Below are 23,722 nucleotides of genomic sequence, written 5' to 3'. Positions count from 1 at the left end.
TTTGACTTGTACATAAGTTCTATAAGCCATCATATTAATTTTCTTTTTTTTATGTAGTTTGTGAATCAAATCAATGCAAATTTCATTTTCAAAAAAATTCCGGTTCTTAAACTGTTTTCCATGTGTGTCAATTTGCATGACGATTGGTATATTATTTGCTTTAATTTTAGCATAGAACAACCTATTTGGACCAATAGACAATGAGAATGGAAAGTTGACGTCTTGCGATTTTTTTTTAATATGAAGAAAAAGAAAACACACTCATCTCGTCTAACCTAATATAACCTCTCCGTTTTTTTTCATTCACTTCGTTTGGACTTTCTACGATTTTGATGAATTATAATAATTGTTATATTACTAAAGTTATTGTGCGTTAAGATATTTCAGAATGTACTCTAGCGACGATTACAATGAGGTTAGTCACATAACCTATTTAGAAGATCTCACAAATAATTTGCTTTTGCAAACGTAAGCATCACTCTTAGTCCTTTCAATGCGACTACATAAATGATTGTATGTTTTAGGGAGGTTTCGAATCTTATGGCGATTATGAGCCTCATACGGGAGATCCCCAGTATGACTTGGAGTACGATAGATCCTATTACAAAATGCCTGAGATGGTGAGTATCCCATTTTTACAATGCATTATTCAATTACACACTGCCAACCAAAGATTTTAGATAATTAAAATCTTTGCTGCTGACTGTATGGATTTTACTTTTAATCGTTTTGAAGTTGGCCTATATGTACAGTCAGCGTCAAAATGATCTTAATGTTCAAATTTAAAATTTAGATATTTATAGCTAACAAAGTGAACAACACTGAAGTGAAAATTGATATTATATGCTTAGAAATTTTGGTATACCAGGAAGTGGTAAATTAATGCTTATTTGTTTCCAGGTGAAGAAATTCCTTGTGTATTTCCGCAACATGATCACTGAGGGTGTTACATATGAGATTTTGAACTTGTATGAAAACACATTTCCCAAACTGACTGAGCAGTATTTTGAAAACACTCCCTGGCCTGATGAGAATGAAGTTGCTCCTATAGTGGACAATGATCATGTAAATGTTATAATTCTATTTTGTGTACAATATTATGACTTGTTATTCATGTTCCTGAATTGAGAATACTGACTGCGCTGTTTGACAGCAGTTACATAGTACACAACAGTAGGCACACAAATTGATATGTAATTAAAAATAGTATTACTACAACTCCATAGTTTGTATGGCAGACTTAACACAAAATTTATTACCTACCCAGAGTAGTCTACATAACAACAAGCGGCCCTTATCTGTACTCCTTACAGTGCTTTTAGTTTAAGATTTGGTATCCAGATATCACAATTGCCGGTTGCGTAAATTGCTAATTTTATTATCGAAATTGATCACAGGTATTCATGATATTGTACAAAGAGTTGTACTATCGTGACATCTATGCACGAGTTCCCGGAGGTCCCAAACCTGAGCAGCGGTTCCATTCATTCTATAACTACTGTGACCTGTTTAACTACATTTTGTCAGCGGAAACTCCCGTCCCTTTGGAGCTGCCGGACCAATGGCTGTGGGAGCTTATAGATGAGTTTGTCTACCAATTCCAATCATTTGCTCAATACAGGTTAGTTTTTGACACTTATGTTAATTTCGTTTGCTTTCAGCTTCTTGGAAGTATGTAATATTAGGGGTTAAAGTATGAAATTGCCGTTTTATTGCAATAGGTTCTTTGAATTTTCATAGAATCTTCATGGTTTGAGGTTTTCGAATGAAACTTTTTCAAATGGTTTCTGTGATTTCTTTTTTTAAATTTGAAACATTTGAATATCGACTTTCAATTGTTTTTGTTATTCAATTTAGACAAGAAAGATGGATACTGCGAAAAGCAGAAACAGCCCGCAATATCAAATGCTGCGTTTGGAGAGGGGTCTACTAATGAACGCACCATGCGATTTTGGTTTAAACGCTTTCGTGATGGAAATTTCGACTTAAAGAACGAGCCACGAGGAAGACCGCCCACACAGGTGAATAACGATGAATTAAGAGAGATAGTGGAAGCCGATCCTAGTCAAACTACCCAGGAATTAGCGGCATGGTTTAACCTTACCTTACCCACAATATTGACTCACTTGCGTCAAATCAATAAAATAAAAAAATACGAAAAATGGGTGCCTCATGATTTGACTGATCTGCAGAAAGAAATGCGTGTTGAAACTTGTGTTGCCTTGTTGAACCGGTACAGAAATGAAGGAATATTGGATCGAATTGTAACATGTGATGAAAAGTGGATTCTTTATGATAACCGGAAAAGAAAAATGCAATGGCTGACCCCAGGTCAAATGCCACAACAGTGTCCTAAAGCAAAACTTACCAATAAAAAGGTAAAGGTAATGGTAACTGTTTGGTGGTCTCAGCATGGTGTTATTCACTATAGTTTTCTCCGATCTGGTCAAGCAATAACGGCAGATGTCTATTGTGCCGAACTCCGAACCATGTTGACAAAACTAGCAGTAAAACAGCCCCGACTCATGAATCGATCTTCACCATTATTGCTCCACGACAACGCGAGACTTCACACAGCACGAGAAACCATTTTGACCCTTCAGGAACGACAGTTAGAAACCATTCGTGATCCTCCGTATTCACCAGACCTTGCTCCAACGGACTACCATTTTTTTCGTGATTTGGACAATTATCTACGTGACAAGAAGTTTTCTTCCCAGGAGGCAGTACAAAATGCTTTCACACAGTTTGTGCAGTCTAGATCGGCGGAGTTCTATCGCAAAGGCATTAATAACCTTCCCATTAGATGGCAGCAATGTATAGATAATAATGGCAACTATTTTGATTAAATAAATTTGTTAAAAATTTAAAAAATAAACAATTTAGATTTTCAGTACAAATCGGCAATTTCATACTTTAACCCCTATTATTAAACATTCGATGCCTATCATACAATAAGTGCCAACAACAGCATGTCTGTTGATGTACTTGAAATTTAAATTCAACTCGTCACGATAACATAGTTTTTTAAAACTATAAAGATGGTCGCGAGATTATTGACTGTAAATTTTTTAATAATATTTATTGCACAGCGGCTTGGATTTCACCCCTATGTCGTGGATATTCCAAAGATTCGCACGAAATGTTATGCTTCCACATTCATATGGAATTCCCTGCCTACAGACTTGTTCCCTGAACATTATAACTTGGACTTGTTCAAGACGAGAGTGAATAGGCACTATTTAGGTGTGCTTCATGTCAAGTCGGTGTTCCTGGCTACTGAAAAGAAGTAGTTGTTTGGAAATCTTTAATATTGAAATCTGTCAACCAATGTAGCTTTTGTTCTGTATCACTCATATGTCTTAGTTTTTCCTTGTAACTTTAAATTCTCTATTTATTTGGTATTTACAAGTCTTATTAAGAGCTCCTACTAAAAAAAAAACACGAATTGGTCAGTTAGAAGGAAAAGTCAACTGGTCGACTTGGAGATAAAAAGCTTCTTCTAATCTTATTGCGGAGCATTCAAAATGCTATGGATGTAGTCGAGGGAAAACTAAAAAGACCCGATTCTGTGCCAGATGATGGAGCAGGTGACGCCAATGTCATCACATACAGATTGGAACTTGCCAAATTTGTTAATGCTGATAGCAGCGCTCTACTCCTTCTCACCACAAACATTAGTGAAGACACACTACGTAAAGTGATGAGATAGACATCTGCCCATGAAGTATGCTTAGAATTACACTGGCTTTTTGATGGTACTTGTGATGACAGATCATAAAACTTGTGCATGACCTTTTTCGGATTTAAATGACATCCAGCAGATGACATTACAACCCATTTATCTAAATTGAAAAATATATGGACCGAGCTGAATCAAGAGATGCTTCAAGACAAATAGATTTATTTACCTGAACTACTATTGGTCTGTAAGATTCTTGACACCCTTGGTGAAGATTATTTTTCATTTAGAAGTAGTTGGCTATTAACACAAAAAGCACTTATGTGCATACGAGAGAGCTCTGTTGAGTAAGAACATTCTTGATCAGGAAGCTCTGACTCCTAACACGAGCTCACAGAAGCACAACAAGAGCAAGGATAAGGACAAAAGGCTTAAATGCAACTATTGCTCTGAAAAAGGATATAGAGTGCGAAACTGTCAAAAGTGGATCAAAGATGGAAGTCCACCGAAACCGAACAGTTTGCCAGCAAGTTCCTTATTCAAACAAGTTCAGAACATTACACTATGGCTGTTAATGTTGTAAAAGACTACAATCCATACAGCGGAAGCCTAGATTGGCACGTCGACAATGCAGCTACGACTCACGTTACTGTTAGAAGGGATTTCCTCCAAGACTTTCAAGAATTTGACAGCAGTCATAAAGTCTTGACTGCAGATGGAACATCCATTCCTGCAAAAGGGAAAGGTTCTATCGTGGTAGAATCAAATGTCAATGGAAACAAAGAGAAAATAACACTAAGTGATGTGTGGTTCGTACCGTCGCTCACAAAGAACTTGTTCTCCATATTAAAAATAATGGCATATTTACGTCAACAACTCGAGATTGCAAATTAGATATAGGAGGCATCACAAAGATTGTTGGTAAAAGAGTTCCATATGGCGGACTATACAAATTGGATATGAAGACAGTCATTCCAATAAAAAAGATTATTGAAGTTAATGTAGCTACAAGTTCGAATATGGTACAGTTGTGCCATGAACGTTTGCTCATCAAGACAATAGACATATCCGATAGTTAGTCAGCGTGAGTTGGAAATACAGTTATATAACGACAATGTAAAATGCGAAGGCTGCATTTACGGAAAAAGTCATAGAGATAAGTTTGGAAAAAGGGAAAGAGCAACTGAACCAGGAGAATTAATACGGGATTTATGCGGGCCCTTTGTGCATGCTTTTCAAAATTTAGTTATTATGTACTGTTTAAAGACTATTACTCAAGTTATCGCATGGTATACTTTATTCAAAACAAGCATGAGGTAATGATAAGTTAAAACAAATGCGGAATGAGACAAAGGCACACAGTCCAAGCAATACTAAGCGACAACGGAGAGGAGTCAACACGGCCACTTATGTACTCAATCGCACAGGTCCAACTAGAGTTGACAACAAAGTGCCGTTTGGATTAGTGCATGAGAGGAATCCCAGAATCTCTTATCTGCGTATTATTGGTAGTGAGTGTTACGCTCACATTCCAAAGCAAAAGCGTAAGAAACTGGATAGAAAGGCAGTAAAAGGCAAACTCATTGGGTATGAAAATGCCGGTGGGTATCGCGTCTGGGATAGTTAAAAGATTATTCGATTCAGAGATATTACTTTCGAAACCGATGTTGAATTTAAAGTCTCCACAAACTATCCTACAGAAATAGAGAGAGATATTTCAGATAGATCAGCGTGTATTTCTGATGATCCTTCAGAGGTAGAGGGAGACATGCAACGACAGACACCGGCCCCAATTGAGAACCCTGACGATAATCTAAGATTAAGTTCAGACATTCAACAGAGGTCAAAATAACTCATGAACAACTTGTCGATGAAAATTTTGAAGATGCTGAAGAGGAATTCGAAGTTCATGAACCGAATGAAATTAAGTTCTAATTCATAATCTTTGCATGGAAACAATTACGTAGAATCAAGGTATAACTTGAGAGACAGGAGTACCATATCACGTCTGAAAAGATATGATGACTTTGTCTACCTTCTGGACATAGAAAAGTATCCTGAAACACTTAAACAAGCTATGGAACGAGAGGACGGTACAGATTGGCTGCATGCTATGCAAAGCGAGATAAATTCGTTAAAGGACAACGATGTCTGGACGCTATGTAAATTACCACCAAATCGGACGGCGCTGCGCTGTAAATACCTATTTAGGATCAAGCGGAATCCTGAAGGATCCATGCGCCTTGTATTCAAAGGATTCAAACAGAAAAATGGAATTGATTACGATCACACCTTTAGTCCTCTAGCAAGAATGTCTACCATCAGAGCTTTGCTTAGTGTGAGTGCCAGGGAGAACCTGTACTTAACACAATTTGATGTGTAAACAGCTTTCCTCAATGGAAAATTAGATGAGAAATATACATGAAACAGCCAGAAGGTTTCAATGTTGGGTCGTCGAAAGTATAGAAATTAAAGAAAAGCCTTTATGGATTAAAGCAGGCTCCACATTGCTGGAATTCGTGTTTTGAAGAGATTTTACTTGATATGTACTTTCAACAGAGTGATTCTGACAGCCATCTTTTCATTAAGAAGGTAATGAACAAGAAATTGCTCGTAACATTGTATGTAGAAGACGGGCTAGTAGCTACAACAGGTAAAGAGTTAGTCGACGATTTCCTAAATGATATTAAGAAGAGGCTGAAAATAACCACGAAACCTGCGTCTTATTACTTAGGTTTGGAAATCGATAGATCAAAAAATAATGACATCTTTATAAGCTTATACTAAAAAAATCTTGGAACAGTTTGGTATGTTGAACTGCAATCCCATTTCAACACCGATACAAAAGGATTCTTCTGCTGAATCAAGAGAAGTAGAAGAATGGAAAAAAGAAATTTGTCTTTACAGAGAAGCTGTAGTTGCTCTTGCGTACCTAATGGTAACTACACACGTGGGTTTAGTATCAAGGAAGTTGGAAAACTCCATAAAAGACGATTGGCAAACCGTGAAGAGAATATTTAGATATCTGCAAGGAACTATGATCTTTGGCACAAAATTGTGACGGTGTGACCTCCTTACACCGTCATCTCACCTTTTTGTATCGCCTCTTTCCGCTTGTATCCTATATTTTTTTATTTTACGTGTATTTAAATTTTAAATTTGAATTGTTCCGTCTTCCTTCACTTTCTCATTTTGTTTTCGCACTCCCTAGTCGACCGCTACAACAGTCGGAGCTGTTTCAAATTCCATCGCGTATAATCGCTAATTTTGGTCATCGTTAATCATGTGTAATACTAATAATTTATAACAGTCTACAGCCTTCATGTGCCTATATCTGTAATTCAGTTATTCGACCCATTTAGGGCCCTTTCTTTTAACTTTACTTCTTTAATAAGTTTTGTGGACCGGAAGTTTCCGTTTCATTGCCGTGAACCTGTTCACGGCTAGTTAGGGTTACAACCCTTTCTAATAATTAAAAAATTAATTGAAAAATTAATATTCTGTGATCTGACAGATATTAAGGAAGTGCCAACTTTAAAAGTTCACAATGAAGCTACTATTCGCCTTGCTCATAATCCTGAGTTTCATAAGAGGACTAAACACATTCGTGTGAGACACTTCTTCGTTCGTGAAGCTGTTCAAGATGGTCTTGTAGTTGTGGAAAAAACAAGCTCTGCCAGTCAACTAGCAGACATAATGACTAAGGCCGTACCCAAACCAAGACTCATAGAAATACGAGCTTAACTGGGAGTACATGAGAACATTTAGAGAACCATGAGAAACTTTCTTCTTATCAGTGAGGGAAAGTGTCAAGGACAGTGTTCCTGGCTACTGAAAAGAAGAAGTAGTTTTTTGGAAATCTTTAATATTGAAATCTGTCAACAATGTAGCTTTTGTTCTGTATTATACTGTGTCACTCATGTGTTAGTTTTTCTTGTAAATTTAAATTCTCTATTTATTTGGTATTTACGAGTGTTATTAAGAGCTTCTACTAAAAAAAACGCACGCTCTAACACTTCATCGTCGACCTCATCGTCACTTTCCATCAGGAAAGATGGAGGTCAAATGCGCAACTTACATTTGTATAAAAAAAGTTGTTTTCCTTGATAGTTGAAATTGAATAATAAATGATGATGTGCAAATTAATCCATCATTGCTATACTTTATACAAGATACTAATTATTTGAATAATGTAGAACTAAGGTTTATAATTGCTATTAACACTCGTACCTGCTTCAGGTCCCGCACCTCAAAGCTGAGCCCAGCTGAAATTGAAACTCTCAACACCGAGAACAAGGCTTGGAATGTACTCTGCATCCTAAATGTGCTGCACTCACTTGTAGACAAGTCCAATATCAAGCGCCAACTTGAGGTAAACCAATCTTCTTTATTTGGCAAACTTCATTATTTAATATGAAATTTATTGAATATCACAATGTTTTCATAATAATAGCGCATACACTCAACATAGCCCCGCACTAGGGAAACCCTGTGTCGCGGGTGCCATGGACACACAAATAGACAGCCACAAATTACACCCAAACTCACGAAAGAAATAAATGTAAGCCATACAAACATTTCTCCCGGCCCGGGAATCGAACCTGGGACCTCTGCATGGCAGTCCGGCATGGTAACCGTTCGGCCACGGAGGCAGTTAATTAAATTTATAATCACAATAATCACGAAACCTTTCATTATACTATTCATTGTTATGATTAATTTTGAATCACTTTACATTAGAAGCTGTAAATAAATAATTATTTTTAAAACTCCTCGAACGTTATATCATACTTGTCTAATTGGTCAATAATACGGTTATATTTTTTGTCAAACATAATATCTCGGTTTCTTCTATTTTTTTTTTGCCTCTCAAATAAACTTTTCTTAATCTGTATATCAAAATGTTTTGATTCCCCTCTTAATTTGTGAATAAAATTAAGTAGGCTAGGACGTTTTGGAATTACAACATTTAGGCGGCGATGCCAACTTTTTATTGCATTGGTGGTCCGGTGGCGCTGACCAGCACAACTTAATAAAGTTGGTGTCAGGCGGCACCATTGCCGCTCTAAATATTTTTGAAATTGGTTCATTGCAGAAGACAAGTTTTCTATTTTGCCATAAATTACTTTGCAGGTAAAAGAGGCATGTTGGCTGCCATACGACTGACTTTTCTGTTTTCTTTATCTCTGGTTAGGCCTAGTTCTTTAGATTTTTTCCATACCGCCTGTTGATAATGGAAATAGCCACTGCTTATCTTTGCGTATGGGTATAGTTCGGCAACTGCGTTCATCACCGCCACCTGATAATCACATTTGAAACTTTTGATGTTTAGTCCAAGTCAATCTTTCAGTATGTTAAATAATCGCGTATATGTGACTTGAGTCTTGTCGGAAAGAAGACTATATAGAACGGAAATAATGCGTTTGTGGTGTTCTCGTCTGAACCCAAGTCCACATGGATGGTATACAGCTGGTAAAATAAACGAGAAACAGATTTAAATGTACCATCCCCATAGAAACTCATTTTCTTACCACGTTGTATAAGCCTTTTGCATAATTTTGAAGTAAATACGAGTATTTTGTCTGTGACACCTTCTGGGACAAATACATCTTATGTATAAGCAAATGCTAACCTATACGTTTGTAAATTTTTTTTCTGGCGTTATATAGGGAATCTTTCTTGGTGTGAAAATGTTGAAGTTTAACAGCCGAAGCCCCTGGCATATTTTCAAGTGCCTTGTCAATATTCCTTTTATTGGCCCCTTATTTTGGCATAGGCACTTTGTTCTTTAATTCATTCATTTTAAGGGAAATAATATTTTTGTCATTGTTAGGTAAACAAACATGTCGGGGTGCTCTTAGTATCCTTTTTCTTGTTGAATCTATACTTACAGAGCCACTGCACTCACTTTTGTTTGCACATCGCCAAAATGTACTTAGATTTTTATTTATTCTATTCGTTTTATTGTACCGGTGTCCATTGAACAGTAATGTTTCATTTCATTTTTGATTTTTGCTGAACACAAATTCGTTTTGATCCATAATGTTTTGCCACAACCATAATAATGCAAAAGAAACGCAAATATCGCAAACATGGATGAGATTATAATTTTTTTTTAAAACTACCCACATTGTCAGAATTGTGCAGTAACTTGTAAATTACTATTAGGTTGGTATAAATGTTTTAAAATCATTTCATTAGTCAACAACAAAAAATATATACGTATTATTGACCAATTAGACAAGCACGATTACGTACTTATTTATTAAAAACTCCTCGAGGAGTTTTTCAAAAAAATAATTTATTTACGTCTTCTAATGTAAAGTGATTCAAAATTAATCATAACAATGAACAGTGTAATGAAGGGTTTCATGATTATAAATAAATAAAAATAATCGCATATTACTATTGCAATTGGTTTATATACATATAATTATGTAGGTGTTTACAATTACTTAGGTGTAATTTTTTTCTACTGATCTTACAAAGTTAACAAATAAACCAAATATCCTGAATTTATTTCTGTGGTATTTTATTTCAACTTAACCGAATAGAACTACTTTGGGGCAAGTAGCAAATATAGGTCTACCAGGTAAAAACCAGATACTTCCGTAATGTCCCATTTCCCGCCAAGGTAAAAAAGTAGCCTTTCAAATTAGCCATTTCGAGAATTGGCCGTTTGTAGAATTAGTCTTTTAAAGAGTTTACTTGGTACTTGGTGCAACGGGCTGGTTTCCGCAACTCGACGACAAAGCGCCTATTTTAAAGAGTTAGGCCTATATCGAACCTCAAGTCTGGAGGGAGAGTCCCCACATAACCCCTGAGTCTCCCTGGGCTCAGGGGTATCCATAAAGATTTCCCCCCCAAAAAAAAAAAAAAAAAAAAAAAGGCCTATATCGAATAGCCATTTCAAGAATTAGCCATTTCAAAAATTGGCCATTCTTTGAACTAGTAATTTAGCGAATTTGCACCATTTCAGCTGTTAGCCATTTTGCGAATTGGCCATTATTCTACTAAACCATTTTGTCATTCCTTTCTCAAAGCTAATTATGGTGAAAGTGTATGAACTAGTAAAATAATAACTGTAGGAAAGCTAAGATCTGGACATTTTAAATTTTATTTAATTTTACCCTAAATGTTTTAAAAAAAATTTTAGACCCGATCCGATTGAAATTTTCAAAAAGTCCATAAAAAAATCATAACTCGGAAACTACGAAAAATCGCGGAACATACATGGGGGTGATTCGGATACCCCTCGATGTGAGGCACCAAAATTTTTTTTTGGACTTCATTATCCTGGGAAGGGTTCCCAGGTGTAATTCCAGTATGTAATTCGAAATGAGCGAACAAGATATACATACCAAATATATTCTCTTCTGCATACACACCAAATATATTCGTTTACACTAACCCTAAATAACATCATCCAATTTTACCAATTATGTATTTAAATAAGCTACTTTAAACAAATCAATGCTGATGTTCTAAGTATGATGTAGTCATTTTTCTATTGCAGGTGTACGCCACTGGTGGCGACCCTGACAGTGTGGCGGGCGAGTTTGGACGCCATTCGCTATACAAGATGTTGGGCTATTTTTCGTTGGTAGGCCTCCTACGCCTACATTCGCTGCTCGGCGACTACTACCAAGCAATTAAGGTTGACATATATAATATGAAGTCGGAATTGTTTAAATATTTTATAGAAATTACTTTATAACAAGTTTATATCGCATTTTAAGGTCCTGGAAAATATCGAACTACACAAAAAGTCACAATACTCCCATGTGCCTGCTTGCCAAATCTCCACTTCTTACTATGTGGGATTTGCCTACATGATGATGCGTCGTTACTCTGATGCTATCCGCACGTTGTCTTCAGCGCTGTTGTACCTTCAGCGTACCAAACAGCTGTTCTCTTCTCGTTCCTACCAGAACGACCAGATTAATAAGCAGACGGAACAGATGTATCATCTCCTGGCCATCTGTCTTGTACTGCATCCGCAGTGCGTCGACGAATCGATTCAGCAGGTAATAGTTAGGTTTATTCTACTAGTAAGTTTAAAATAATGTTGCCAAACACTAGAATTACTGTTGAATGAGAATCTATTAAGCATGAAGTAAAGTTGGTGTCATTAAAATTACTAAGATTTGTTCTTAATCATCTGCATGAACTTGGGAAATGGTAGGTAAAAATCCACATAGAAGATTCCGTTTAATGCGAAGTTGTACAAACAAACTGCCGATATGCCGCTCCTTTGTTTTCCTAAGTTTTTGCCTTGTTTATCAGGTCCTCCGCGAAAAGAACTACCACGAGAAGATGTTCAAGATGCAATACGGCGACCTGGGCGAGTTCGAGAGTTGCTTTACTTTCGCGTGCCCCAAGTTTATGTCACCGTGTCCGCCACCCATTGAGCCCGGCTCTAATTACGGCCGCGATGCCATCAAGCATCAGACGCAAGTCTTCATGGACGAGGTATTTTATGAGAACTTTGAAAGTTAACAAGGAAAATGCCCGCAAATATTTCAGCAGTTTATTAAATCAATGTTGGTTCGTACGTTACTTGTAACCGAATTAGGAAAAGTTTTGTTTAGGAAAAGCACACTACACGTGTGTCCATAACAGATGCTGTGCCACTAAGAGCTTTAAATCGCAAAGATCTGAGGGGCACTACCCCTGCGTCCGTCACCCTGAGACATAAGTTGACATGCCCCAAGTGCCTGTAATTTCACCAGTACCCTTGCCCTTCAAGGAACACAGTAATACTGACATTACTGCTTGACGTCAGAAATAGGTAAAGTGGCTGTACTACCCTGAACGAACTCTTTCACAAGGGGTCCTACTGCTACAAAGTAATTTTAATTCCCAGGTTCGTCAACAAAAGATGCTTCCCACTATTCGGTCGTACTTGAAGCTATATACCACTCTGCCACTGGCCAAGTTAGCCGCCTTTATGTCAGCAGCTCGTGGCGGCGATAGAGACGCAATTAGAGAACACGCTGCGCTCGCCATTCATTTGCTTTGCTTCAAACATAAAATGAAGAATGTTGTCTGGACCAAAGGTCCTAGTGGGCTGGATGGAAAGTTCCAGAGTGGATCTGAGGTGAGATTCTCAAAAAATTCTTGTGCCTATTTTATTTTAGGATTAGTTGTAATTATTAATTATAACTAATCCTAAAATCCTGCAAAGAAACACTTGACCAATATGTAGCTTGTATCTAAGTAAGTGATATAAACCACATTATGGTGAATGGTAGTGAGCGTTCTCCTGTCAAGTCCCGAAAGTCCATGCTGTACTGTTCACCTTGAGAAAAAGTGCTTAAGCCGCCATTAACGCGGTTCTTTCATGGTACTACTCGTATAATTAATTAAACTTAACGAAATCAATTTTTCTTGAAAATCTAACTAATTTATTTTTCAGCTGGACTTCTATATTGACAACGACATGATCCACATCGCGGATACGAAGGTGGCGCACCGCTATGGTGACTTCTTCATCCGCAAGATTCTTAAGTTTGAAGAACTCAACCGCAAACTCCACCACATCAAAATTTAGACTAAGGGTAATAAGTCAAAGTAAAATTGTAATGTTTCCATTTAATTACAAAATAAAATTTTAATTGACTTGTGTATACATTTCATTTTATTATACTCGTGGAGCATATGGCACATACTTCCGATTCCTCTTATAAAATCTCTTAGGCTCCACAATTTCAATATTGTGTCGTTGTACTGTCTCGGGCGGTTTTTCTCTGAACTGTTGCCATGGATGATCAGATTGTAATGCATGCTCCACATTGGCCTCTTTTAGCCAGTTATTGTATGTAGTTAAGAACTTTCTATATTTTTCTAACAAGTTAGACTTGTTTTGTTCCTGAAAAAAATAAAACACAATTATAGTTGAAAACAAAAAACTAAATGATACGATACTAAACAATAAAAGTTACAAACCTTATTTTCATGCTTCTTGGCACATTTATTGTTAAACGCCTCCAAATGCTTGACAAATACATCATTAACTTTCAAATTTTCTTGCACAACAGTATTCATTATGTATGTCACATAGTCAAATTGGTTATGTGCTGTTCCTTGTCTTAGTAATGTTCCTACAATTTCTATGTTAACCCTGAAAAACAGATTTAATATTACGATAATTGAAATAAGATGGCACAAAATGTTTTCTACACAGGTCTTGATTATTATACACCCAATTTTTGTGCGTATAATAATCAAGCCACTATTCAATAATGCAGCCACTGTTTCTTTCAGGAATTCAACAGTTTTATCACAAGGGTTATGTGTGCATATAAGCAAGTGCTAAACATTTATATCAATCAAGTATATTTGATTTACTAAACATACTTAAGTTGTTTCTCTTTCATCTCATTGAGCAATTTCTCTGCATCTTCTTTGGTCTTGCAAGCCATTGCCAATACTCCGTAGGTCATTATGTTGATTTTCAATGCAATTTTTTTTTTCATAGGGTATTTTTTTTTGCGATATTTGCTTTCTTGTTCTATTATGTCCATTACAGCCTGGAAGAAAATCATACTAGTTATAAGTATAGTTATTAAGTTTTTTGTTCAAACAAACCAACGTTTCAGGCCCAGTACAGGTCCCGTGGTCACGACTGACTGTCAGTGACTGTCAGACCATGAAAAAACAAATATACATGATCTAAATCCAAATCCAAATCCCTAGGTGTTGAGTGTGCATTATTATTATTATTATATGAACTTGGCTTGAATTTTTAGAGCTATTTTATAAATTTTGATAAAAAATTTTAAAATTATACATATGTTATAAAGTTAGATAGGTAAGTAACTTTAAGTACCCATTTAAACAATATATGAATAAAGCATACTTACAAAAGCCGCTTTATAATCAAGCCGCAAACATCGTTTCTTTATAAGCATATTATAGAAATTTATATCAGCTTTGATATCCTGTGACTTCATAACTTCTAAAAGTTTTATTTCAGCCTCTGTACTTTCATCTATTAAAGGCAACATTTGTGTGAATATTTTTATATCAGGTTTTACTGAATATGTTTCCATTTCTTTTAGAAAATCTTCTTGTCCTCCTATAATAGTAAACTTATCTTGAACAGAATGGATTTCCTGAACTGCGAGTACTTTGTTCATTTTTATAGTTTTTGATAAAAGGTTTGGTACTGTTCTTTCTTCTGTTTTAACTAGTTTACTATTTTCTACAATAGTGAAGTCTGGCTTTGGTTGTATTCTTAACTCATATCTACTGTTTATACTAAGTAAAATTTCATCTAACTGTTCACTATTTTTTGAACCATGAAGTTCATTGTCCACTTGGTTTATGTCAGTACTTGTGTATGTATTAATTTCTGTTAATAATCCCTTTGTGTTCTGCTGATTTTGTTTATCTGTAAATGCTTTACTATCTGATTGTTTTTCGCTTTTCAGTGCTTCTGTACTATTTGTATCAGTAGATTCAATTTGTAAAAGTTCCATTTGTGGCTTGTTTAATACTTTTGGAAATTGTTCTTGGATGATCTGAAGTAGTTCTTCAATATCTTCCTTATGACCTAAATTACATTCTTTAACACATTTCAACATAAGGTTGAAGGAGTAAATATTAGGCTTTTCTCGCAATCTCAACATTTTCCTCCAAACAATAAGTGCATGTCTCAATCCACTGTCTTTATCACTTATGCAGGCATGTAGTAAATGGTTTAATGTGTGAATTCTAATTTTTATTTTTTTAGAAACCATTTCATCCACAATTTTAAAAGCAGTAGTAATGTCTCCACAGCGACCAAATGCTTTAATCATGGCATTATAGTTTGTTAAGTTCGGTTCAATGGCTTTTTCGATCATAAGTTCTCTTAAATTCTTAGCTCTATTCAGGCCATCTGTAATCCAAGGACTGTTAGTACAAGCTTCAAATAAACATGTATAAGTATCCCCAGTGGGTTTGAGCGCACGCTTTTTCATATCGTTGAATAATTTAAAAGCTTTCTTTGTATATCCTACTTCAGCGCATGCACCTATCAATATGTTATAAATATAATTCTGAGGTTTAACTCTATCTTCTTTTAGCATTCTTATTTCTAAAACGTCGATAGCTTCTTTTATTCTCTTATGCTTTAAATATTGTTTTATTATATCTGCATATTGTCTTATAGTAAGCTTCTGTGATTGTAATGGCCGGTTTTCAAGATATTGCTGTTCTATTATGTCTCCCTCATCATCTAGCGTATCTTCTGGAATTTTTGGTCTACCAGCTAACGTACCAAATTGATCTGGATCCTCTATATAAATTAATTTATGATCTGCTTTATACTGTTCTGGTTTTGTAAATTTATGTTTAACAGGTATTATAACAGACGTCGACATCACATTTTGGCGGATTGTGTTAACACTTCTGATAATTCTGACTCTGAACAATTTCCAACTTCTTAAAGCCATCTTTTGTTGCCAAAATGTAATCAAATATACGTAGTATCTCTTATTAGTTTGTGAATCAAATTACCAACCACTTACCAACCAAGTTGTATTTTTTTTTTATACTTTTTCCCAGTGTTGCCATGTCAAATCTGAAAAAATCGGAACATGTTGCCCAGAAAAAACAGTAGATTGAGGAAAAAAACAGTAGATGCTGAACTTACGGAGTTTGAAACACTTTTAATTGATTTTCTTCAAACATTGTCACCTAATGTTTTTGCTGTTATCTTACTGTGTTGGTATCTGACAATAAAAATTGTATTTCGATAATAATACCGTAGAAGTTACTTTTACTACTGCAAAAGCAAAACAACCTGGGTAAACGGGTAAACAGAAACGTTTCCTTCCACGGGCAAATGATTTTGTAATCAGAAGATGCATAATTTATTTTAAAAACAATTATTTTGGTTTTGTATGAATTTCGAGAAAACAAGTATCCAGCCGAGTGTATGCCTCTGTTTTCTAATACATTGCGGCTTTTACTTGGTGCGATATATTTCTTGTCCTTTGTATAACGCCATGAATATCGAACAAATACACTTTTGTATAAAATTCAGTTTCGTGGTACGGCCGCTTGCACATTTTTTTGGCCAAATGTAACATTTAGTGATGTAACGTTAGGCAACAATGTTCTCGATTCTGACCGATTTTGAAAACAAAGGGACGAAAATTATTATGACCTTAGCAATATTGTAAAAATATTCTATAACTCTTCTAGCATAACGTTTAGTAACGTTTCGGTTTTTTTTTTCAGTTTTGTTGTATCAGTTGCATCTGTAATTTCGATAATATTTGCAGCACGTTGCCACAAATGTCCGAATGTAGTGAGCAAATAATTATATACCTCGCCGGATATGTAGTACGAGTAATACAAAAAAATATATAATCCAAGAATTAACAGTGCGCTGTCTTTACAAAAACCTGGAGTTGGTCATACGTACGAGTTCGTTGCTTTCGAGGACGACGATGGTCTACTTTATCCCACATAAGATGCTATCTAAATATGCAGAGTAGCAGAGTTACACCCGTATTCTTAGTTGTTTACTCGAGATTTCCTCCACTCGACTCAACCTCAGCCAAGGTTATTGGTATTTTAAGTTGACATAAGCGTCCTCGACTTAAGGATTTTCCTCAGTGGAGTCGAGGAATAAACTGTCAAATTTGAGGTACCTCGCGACCAACCTTAAGGCCTCCTCGACCGTAGAAAACGGTTGTTGTGACGCTATTTTTTACGTGTATTGAATTAAAATGTGTGATTTTGACGATTTCGAGGATTTCATGGATTACGTACATGACAATAGTTATGATTATCCGGCACGGCGGTATCTGAGAGACGCAGAAAATCCTTTAGAATTTTACAACCACGATCAATTCCAAAAAAGGTTTCGATTTAGAAAAGAAACAGTTGTTGATATTTTATTGTCTATTTGCAAATGGGTTTCCTGCTCCGAGAGTTGCGGCTGAGTTTAATTTATATTTAATTATTAACTCCTGCAGGCACACTTTCTCAATTTCGGTGAATATTTGTCTTCCGGACATTTTCTATTTTCAAAGTAGATAATATTAAGAGAAATGTTGTTCTATGAGCGTCGCTGTCGGCAACAAACTACTAAACAAAACAAGCGTCGACGTCGGCCCAAAACCCGCTTGAACACATGGCATTTTGTTTTGACAGGACGAAGTTATTGCCATGTCAAATTTTCAAACTCCTAAAATGCTAATTGCATAGATAATTATTTAAACAAAGATTCTAATGTACAATCGTAGGATTACTTCGAAATGAATGACTACCTCCTTAATTTAGTTTGTTTTTTAAGTATAACTATTAAATTTCCATATTTATCAACAAGATTACCGATACATGTCAATAGAAATTTACTTTAAAATCGGGTATTTTTTTTCGGTTTGGATTGAGTAGCAACACTAACCATAAATATTTTATCATTCGTATACATTTCGGCTACATTCTGCCAACATAATAAAAATAAAATACTCGAGGTAATGACGTCATTCCTCGACTCAACCTTACTGGAGGAACTCCTTTTAATTGTCAAATGACGTTTAAGAATACCGACTTCGAGGAAGTGCTGAGGAATTCCTTAAGGACACCTCAGGTGAGGTTGAGTTTGAGGAAACCTTGAGGACACGTTTAAGAATACGGGTGTTAGAAATCCGAGAAATAATAAACAAATCACAAAAATTTCATACGACGCCGTCATTAAGTAAACCTCTTCTGATTAATAAGATTTTACCATATTTTGTCAGCAGTAACATTTTCATTTGTCTTGCCATTCATCAATTTGACCAATTACCAACAGAAAACCATCTAGTAAAATTAATTAAGGCAGTCGCAATTTATATTGATGTTCGTTTTCATTATTCAAGCTAATCGATAAGATCTTCTATTAAAAAATATGTTATATAATAAGCTCATTTTATTGGAGGGATAATAATTTTAATATTCGAAGTCGATTAAAAATTAAAGTCTTAATTTTTTTAAGTACTCAACAATTCTTAAAAACAAGTAAAATAAGGGACTTTACTATCTTATTCTAGTATTTTTCTACTATATTAATATTGCGACTACTTGTAATCAACAAATACTTGAATAAAAATTATTCTGTGTAGAATCGATTAATTGAATCGAATAGGCGTGTTTACGAGTATTCCGTTCAATCAATCGATATAGACCGAGCGGAAGGAGGTTATTATTGTATTATTATTATTATATTATATTATATATAATACTATTTAGTGATGGACTAAATAGTTATTGTGACATCATAGTGAGTACAAAAAATGTGATACGCGTCACGCTTGCTTTTCATGGTTTTCATACATATTGGAGGGGTCGCGCGGCGATTAAAAAAGTGATCGGCGTCTCGGCGATATTTAGACTATGTTTGAAATAGGAAAAGGCGATTTTAGGCTACTTAATAAAATGTCTGGGGAATTACAAATTTTATTGGGGGTTTTGACGAGAATTGGGGAAATAAGAAAGTTCATATTCTCCAATCAATGTCCGGCAAAAGTCTGGCAGCACTGGTAGTCGTAGACAAATTTAAAAAAAAGAAAAAATGAAGAATATCCGTAGACCAATTTTATATTATTTTTTTCTTATTTCTCTTGGCTCGTAAGAAGCACTACATATCGAAGACATTTAATTTTTGTAATGGAATACAAGAAAGAGATTACTCTGTCTTGGCTGTATTGCGCATTAGTGCCTTTGCCTTTTCTAATGGAAAAAAACAGTACAAAAAAGAAAAAACTGATTCTGACCCACGTGTTTTTCTTCGAAAATTGTTTAATTTGTGATATTAGTAATATTACTTAATAAATTCTGTATTTATCACACAAAATAATATGTCCAACGAAAACGAAGAACCTATGGAAGAGAGTTCATCTGAAAGCGAGGAGGATGGGGAAAACGATGACGGACCGAAGACCTATCTTCCTGGGCAGCCGCTGAAAGAAGACGAACAGCTCGTATGTGACCAATCGGCTTACGTGATGCTGCATCAGGCACAGACTGGAGCGCCGTGTCTGAGTTTTGATATCGTACCTGATAACCTAGGAAATGATAGACAGCAGTTTCCAATGACCTCTTATTTAGTCGCCGGCACACAGGCGTCTAGTGCACATTTAAATAAGTAAGTTTTTTTCAGTACTTTATTGCTTTTGTATAAATTTTAGTTTTATTTATTACAGTTATATACCTTTTTGTTTATTTAATGTTGACAGGAATTTTGAATTTTATTACGCTAATTTTTAAAGTTTAATATTGTTTATTTCTGTAGTTTGCTAGTAGTAAAGATGTCGAACTTGCATCCAACGTCGAAAGCAGAAGGTGAAGAAGAGTCAGATGATGGTGAAGATGAGGATGAGGAAGAAGATGAGGAAAAGAAACCACAAATGACTTTCTCCTTTATAAAACATCAAGGATGTGTTAACAGAATAAGGGTAATTAGATAAAATCAATAGCTTCATCTCCGACATAGATGTTACACCCAATTGCACAATTATCTGTAAACCTAGGGCTCCATTAAGTAACATGCTGGCACGCCTTGGACACTCCAAACAATGGTAAAAATGTATTTACCTACTATTACTATTTATTCACTGAGTTAACGTGTAACATGCTTTGTAAGAGCAAACATATTGCATATGTAAATAATATAATCATTACATGTGTATACCAATTATTTTATTTATTAAATGCTGCTGTTTTAACAGCAGTAAATTACATCAGTTAAGGTAAATAAAGTCAAATAAGTTGCTTAAACAAAAGACATCATGGTAAGTGAATAACGCTATCATAAATTACCTACACTGAAGTATTTTTTTTAAATGTCTTTAAATAATCTGTTATTGAATCGCATTACATTAAAAATTTAATAAAAAGGTGTGTTTGAAGGATAGACTCTGTCTATCCCATTTGGATGAATAAGCAGCTGTATGTGGCACAATGCACGACCATCATACAGTACAGTATGTTCGTAATAAATAAATTAAACAGTAATTGTTTAGACTTCAAAAATTTTCTTGGCAAACGGTTCGCTGACCACCTTGTTGCCATTCTGGCGATTTTACCATCAATATGAGAGACGTGGTGTGGTTCTGAATCCAAGGAAGAGCAGAGAGTAACCTTTTACGTTACTTTTTTATTCTCTGATGGTGGCTCTAGTTTATAATGCATCAAGAATGTGTCAACAAGATCAGGGTAATTGGATAAAACCATAAAATCCACAGTTTCATTTACACAAACGTTACACCCAATTGTATAATTGCATGTAACATTAATGTTCCATTAAGTAACATGCTGGCTCTAGTTTGGCTTTAATAAAGTTTATGGACATATTGTAATTATTGGCTTATCCTGTTTGGAAAAAGGGGTTAAACTAGAACAGATGCGACTGGGGCTGACATGACGGATAGTGAGATTATTTGACTACTTGCTTACTGGGTACAAAAGGCATTAAATTCATACATGTTTTTATGAGAAACTATTACTTAAATTGTGTTTATAAAATACATGAGCAATGGAAAATAATAAAATCCTCATACTACCTAGCTAATTCCACTCAGTTATTCTCACTATTAAAACAAATCATTGAAACAGTTGTTAAGCTGGTTAATCCATGATCAAATCTAACCTTTTGCAAACCAGTTCCAAGCTCTTCTTTCTACAACTCCATGATAGAGCTACTCTTATAAAGTTTGTTACTTTGTGTGGCAGCAAAGTTGTAGTCTTTGGATTACATGCAAAAAAATAAATTCATTTTATTTTTCAGGCTACCACTTTTAGAAACTCTGTCTTAGCTGCCAGTTGGTCAGAGCTAGGAAGAGTAGATGTGTGGAACATAACACAGCAATTACAAGTAGTTGATGACCCCATCCTCCTTGAGAGATACAACTTGGACACAGTTACAAACCCTGTGAAGCCATTGTACTCATTTAGTGGTCACCAGCAGGAGGGATTTGGGATGGACTGGTGTCAAACTGAACCTGGAGTAAGTTTGCATTGAATATTCATAGGTCATGTAAGAAAATAAGTTTCTTACTTTTAAAATATTTGCATTGTTATGCATGTAGAATGAAAGAGGTTAATTTAGTTTAAAATATGAAACACTTAAATAATTTAGATTTTTTCTCCCAGGTAATGAAACATGCACAAATTTTTTCAGGTTTTAGCAACAGGTGATTGTAGGAGAGATATTCACATATGGAAACCACATGAGGCTGGTACTTGGGATGTTGATCAACGCCCTCTGGTGGGTCACACAAGTTCCGTTGAAGATATTCAATGGTCACCCAATGAAAGGTAAGATTTAATTTATTTCAGATTTTACAGTTCTTGTAATGTAATCTGTAATCTCTTATTGTACCTGCCTTTTCTGTTTCAAACTATCGTAAATACACTCCCTATACCTTTATTGTTTTGGACATTGGTGTACAGGTTGGGATCCTGTCCTGTCGTACGTATCGCAGGATCCTTTCGACTAACCTTACGAATTGTCCTGTTCATCAAAATGTGTATTATTAAATTTAAAAAATGGTTTTTCTAGAAATGTCCTAGCAACATGTTCAGTTGACAAAAGCATAAGGATATGGGACACTAGAGCAGCACCACATAAAGCTTGCATGCTGACAGCTGACAATGCACATGACAGTGATGTTAATGTTATATCATGGAACAGTAAAGAACCTTTCATTGCCAGTGGTAAGTATGAATTTTTTATCAAGTGTCTCCAAACTCTTGTCATCAATTAGTTATGCATCATTTCAGCTGAAAGATTAATAGTAAATAATTATTCTTAATTTTAACTTCTAGGTGGTGATGACGGTTTCCTTCACATATGGGATTTACGGCAGTTTGCAAGTAAAACACCAGTAGGGACGTTTAAACATCATACAGCGCCAGTGACTTCAGTGGAATGGCATCGGACGGAACCGAGCGTGCTTGCATCCGCCGGCGAAGACCACCAAGTTGCGCTGTGGGACTTAGCTGTTGAACGCGATGATGATGAAATTATTGATGAGGAATTGAAGGTGAGACAAGCAGAAGTAATCTTATTATTAAATTTTCTCCCAAAATCATTATCTATCTCCTCCTGACCTTCTTCCCTTCTTATTATTTAGGGTTGGCATAACATTATCTTTCACAGGTCTCCGTTTTCTATGGTCCATTTCTCTATCCATTTTTTCTATGATCTTTCTTTTCCGTTAGAGTTATCCACATTCACCTAGTGTGTAAAAAAGCCCTTAACAAAAACGAGAACTACGTATTCAACATCATTACTATTGTTTTCTTGTATGAGGCCACATCTAGAACCTGATATTTAAGGAGATATTGAGAACCAAAGTGAAAATTTGTTTTTGTTGTTTTTTACGACATTCTTTGGAAACATTATTTATTACTAAATTTTCTTAATAAACAAACATATTTTTTCTTCAATTTCCAAGTAACAATGAGGCCTTTGAAATTACAAAACCGCAATTAATACCGGCCGTCGCCGCGCTCCGGTATGCAATGTACGCACACAAACGAACACGTGATCCAACTGTGCCATACGCTATTATTCGCCACAGAGCGCCTTCTGCATTAACGCTGCTCGTCCACTGAAATGGACGATTTACTTTTTTATTCAGAATTTATTTGAGGATAAGAAAAAGAAAAAAGACGATTACTTACCACATTCAAAACTCGAAGTAACTAAAATTCGGCATTACTTTCTAAGTTATTTTGTCTCATTGCAATGTTTGTGGATTGCACTTTTTATGGTATTTTTCTTTTTTACATCCGTGCTGAGCGAAATTAGAGCTTTTGCACACGGTGTATTTCATGCGCCGCAGACACACAGTGAAACGATTTAAACGCGCCCAAACATTGCGTTGCAAGCAAGAAGCTTATATAGCATTTAATGTCGTTGCTTTATTTCAAAAGTTAACTGAAATTAATAAACAAAACTAAAATTAAAACTATTATCATAATAATATCTTATCAACTTGCGCGATAATACAGCGCGTATAGGCACAGATGACGCGCGTTTACGGTGCTTATACG

General features: G+C 35.5%; 3 protein-coding genes across 3 annotated transcripts in view; 2 read left to right on the top strand and 1 right to left on the bottom strand.

Moving 5' to 3' along the window:
- The first annotated feature begins 278 nt into the window (after positions 1–278).
- LOC113227871 (eukaryotic translation initiation factor 3 subunit L) lies at positions 279–13,274 on the top strand. Its single transcript, XM_026460944.1, has 10 exons — positions 279–415; positions 525–620; positions 901–1,065; positions 1,398–1,621; positions 7,922–8,054; positions 11,199–11,339; positions 11,422–11,709; positions 11,969–12,154; positions 12,549–12,782; positions 13,101–13,274. Exons 1-10 carry the CDS (start codon positions 389–391, stop codon positions 13,233–13,235), a joined length of 1,629 nt encoding a protein of 542 aa, XP_026316729.1. The 5' UTR covers positions 279–388; the 3' UTR covers positions 13,236–13,274.
- Positions 13,214–16,061, bottom strand: LOC113227870 (pentatricopeptide repeat-containing protein 1, mitochondrial). The gene is made up of 4 exons (XM_026460943.1): positions 14,548–16,061; positions 14,042–14,214; positions 13,631–13,805; positions 13,214–13,553 (listed from the first exon to the last, which is right to left on the bottom strand). Exons 1-4 carry the CDS (start codon positions 16,048–16,050, stop codon positions 13,326–13,328), a joined length of 2,079 nt encoding a protein of 692 aa, XP_026316728.1. The 5' UTR covers positions 16,051–16,061; the 3' UTR covers positions 13,214–13,325.
- A 3,373-nt stretch (positions 16,062–19,434) lies between these two features.
- LOC113227955 (glutamate-rich WD repeat-containing protein 1) overlaps positions 19,435–23,722 on the top strand; it is a 7,524-nt gene continuing 3,236 nt past the window's right edge. Inside the window, exons 1-6 of the mRNA XM_026461070.1 lie at positions 19,435–19,808; positions 19,956–20,118; positions 21,450–21,668; positions 21,843–21,979; positions 22,224–22,378; positions 22,490–22,707. Of these exons, the coding sequence (XP_026316855.1) occupies positions 19,522–19,808; positions 19,956–20,118; positions 21,450–21,668; positions 21,843–21,979; positions 22,224–22,378; positions 22,490–22,707 (1,179 nt within the window). The 5' untranslated portion in view covers positions 19,435–19,521. The remainder of the gene's footprint in view (positions 19,809–19,955; positions 20,119–21,449; positions 21,669–21,842; positions 21,980–22,223; positions 22,379–22,489; positions 22,708–23,722) is intronic.

Source organism: Hyposmocoma kahamanoa, unplaced genomic scaffold (assembly GCF_003589595.1).
Source record: "Hyposmocoma kahamanoa isolate Upper Pololo Valley unplaced genomic scaffold, ASM358959v1 220, whole genome shotgun sequence".
In the NCBI taxonomy this organism is placed as follows: Eukaryota; Metazoa; Arthropoda; class Insecta; order Lepidoptera; family Cosmopterigidae; genus Hyposmocoma; species Hyposmocoma kahamanoa.
This window is presented reverse-complemented; position numbering and strand designations above follow the sequence as displayed.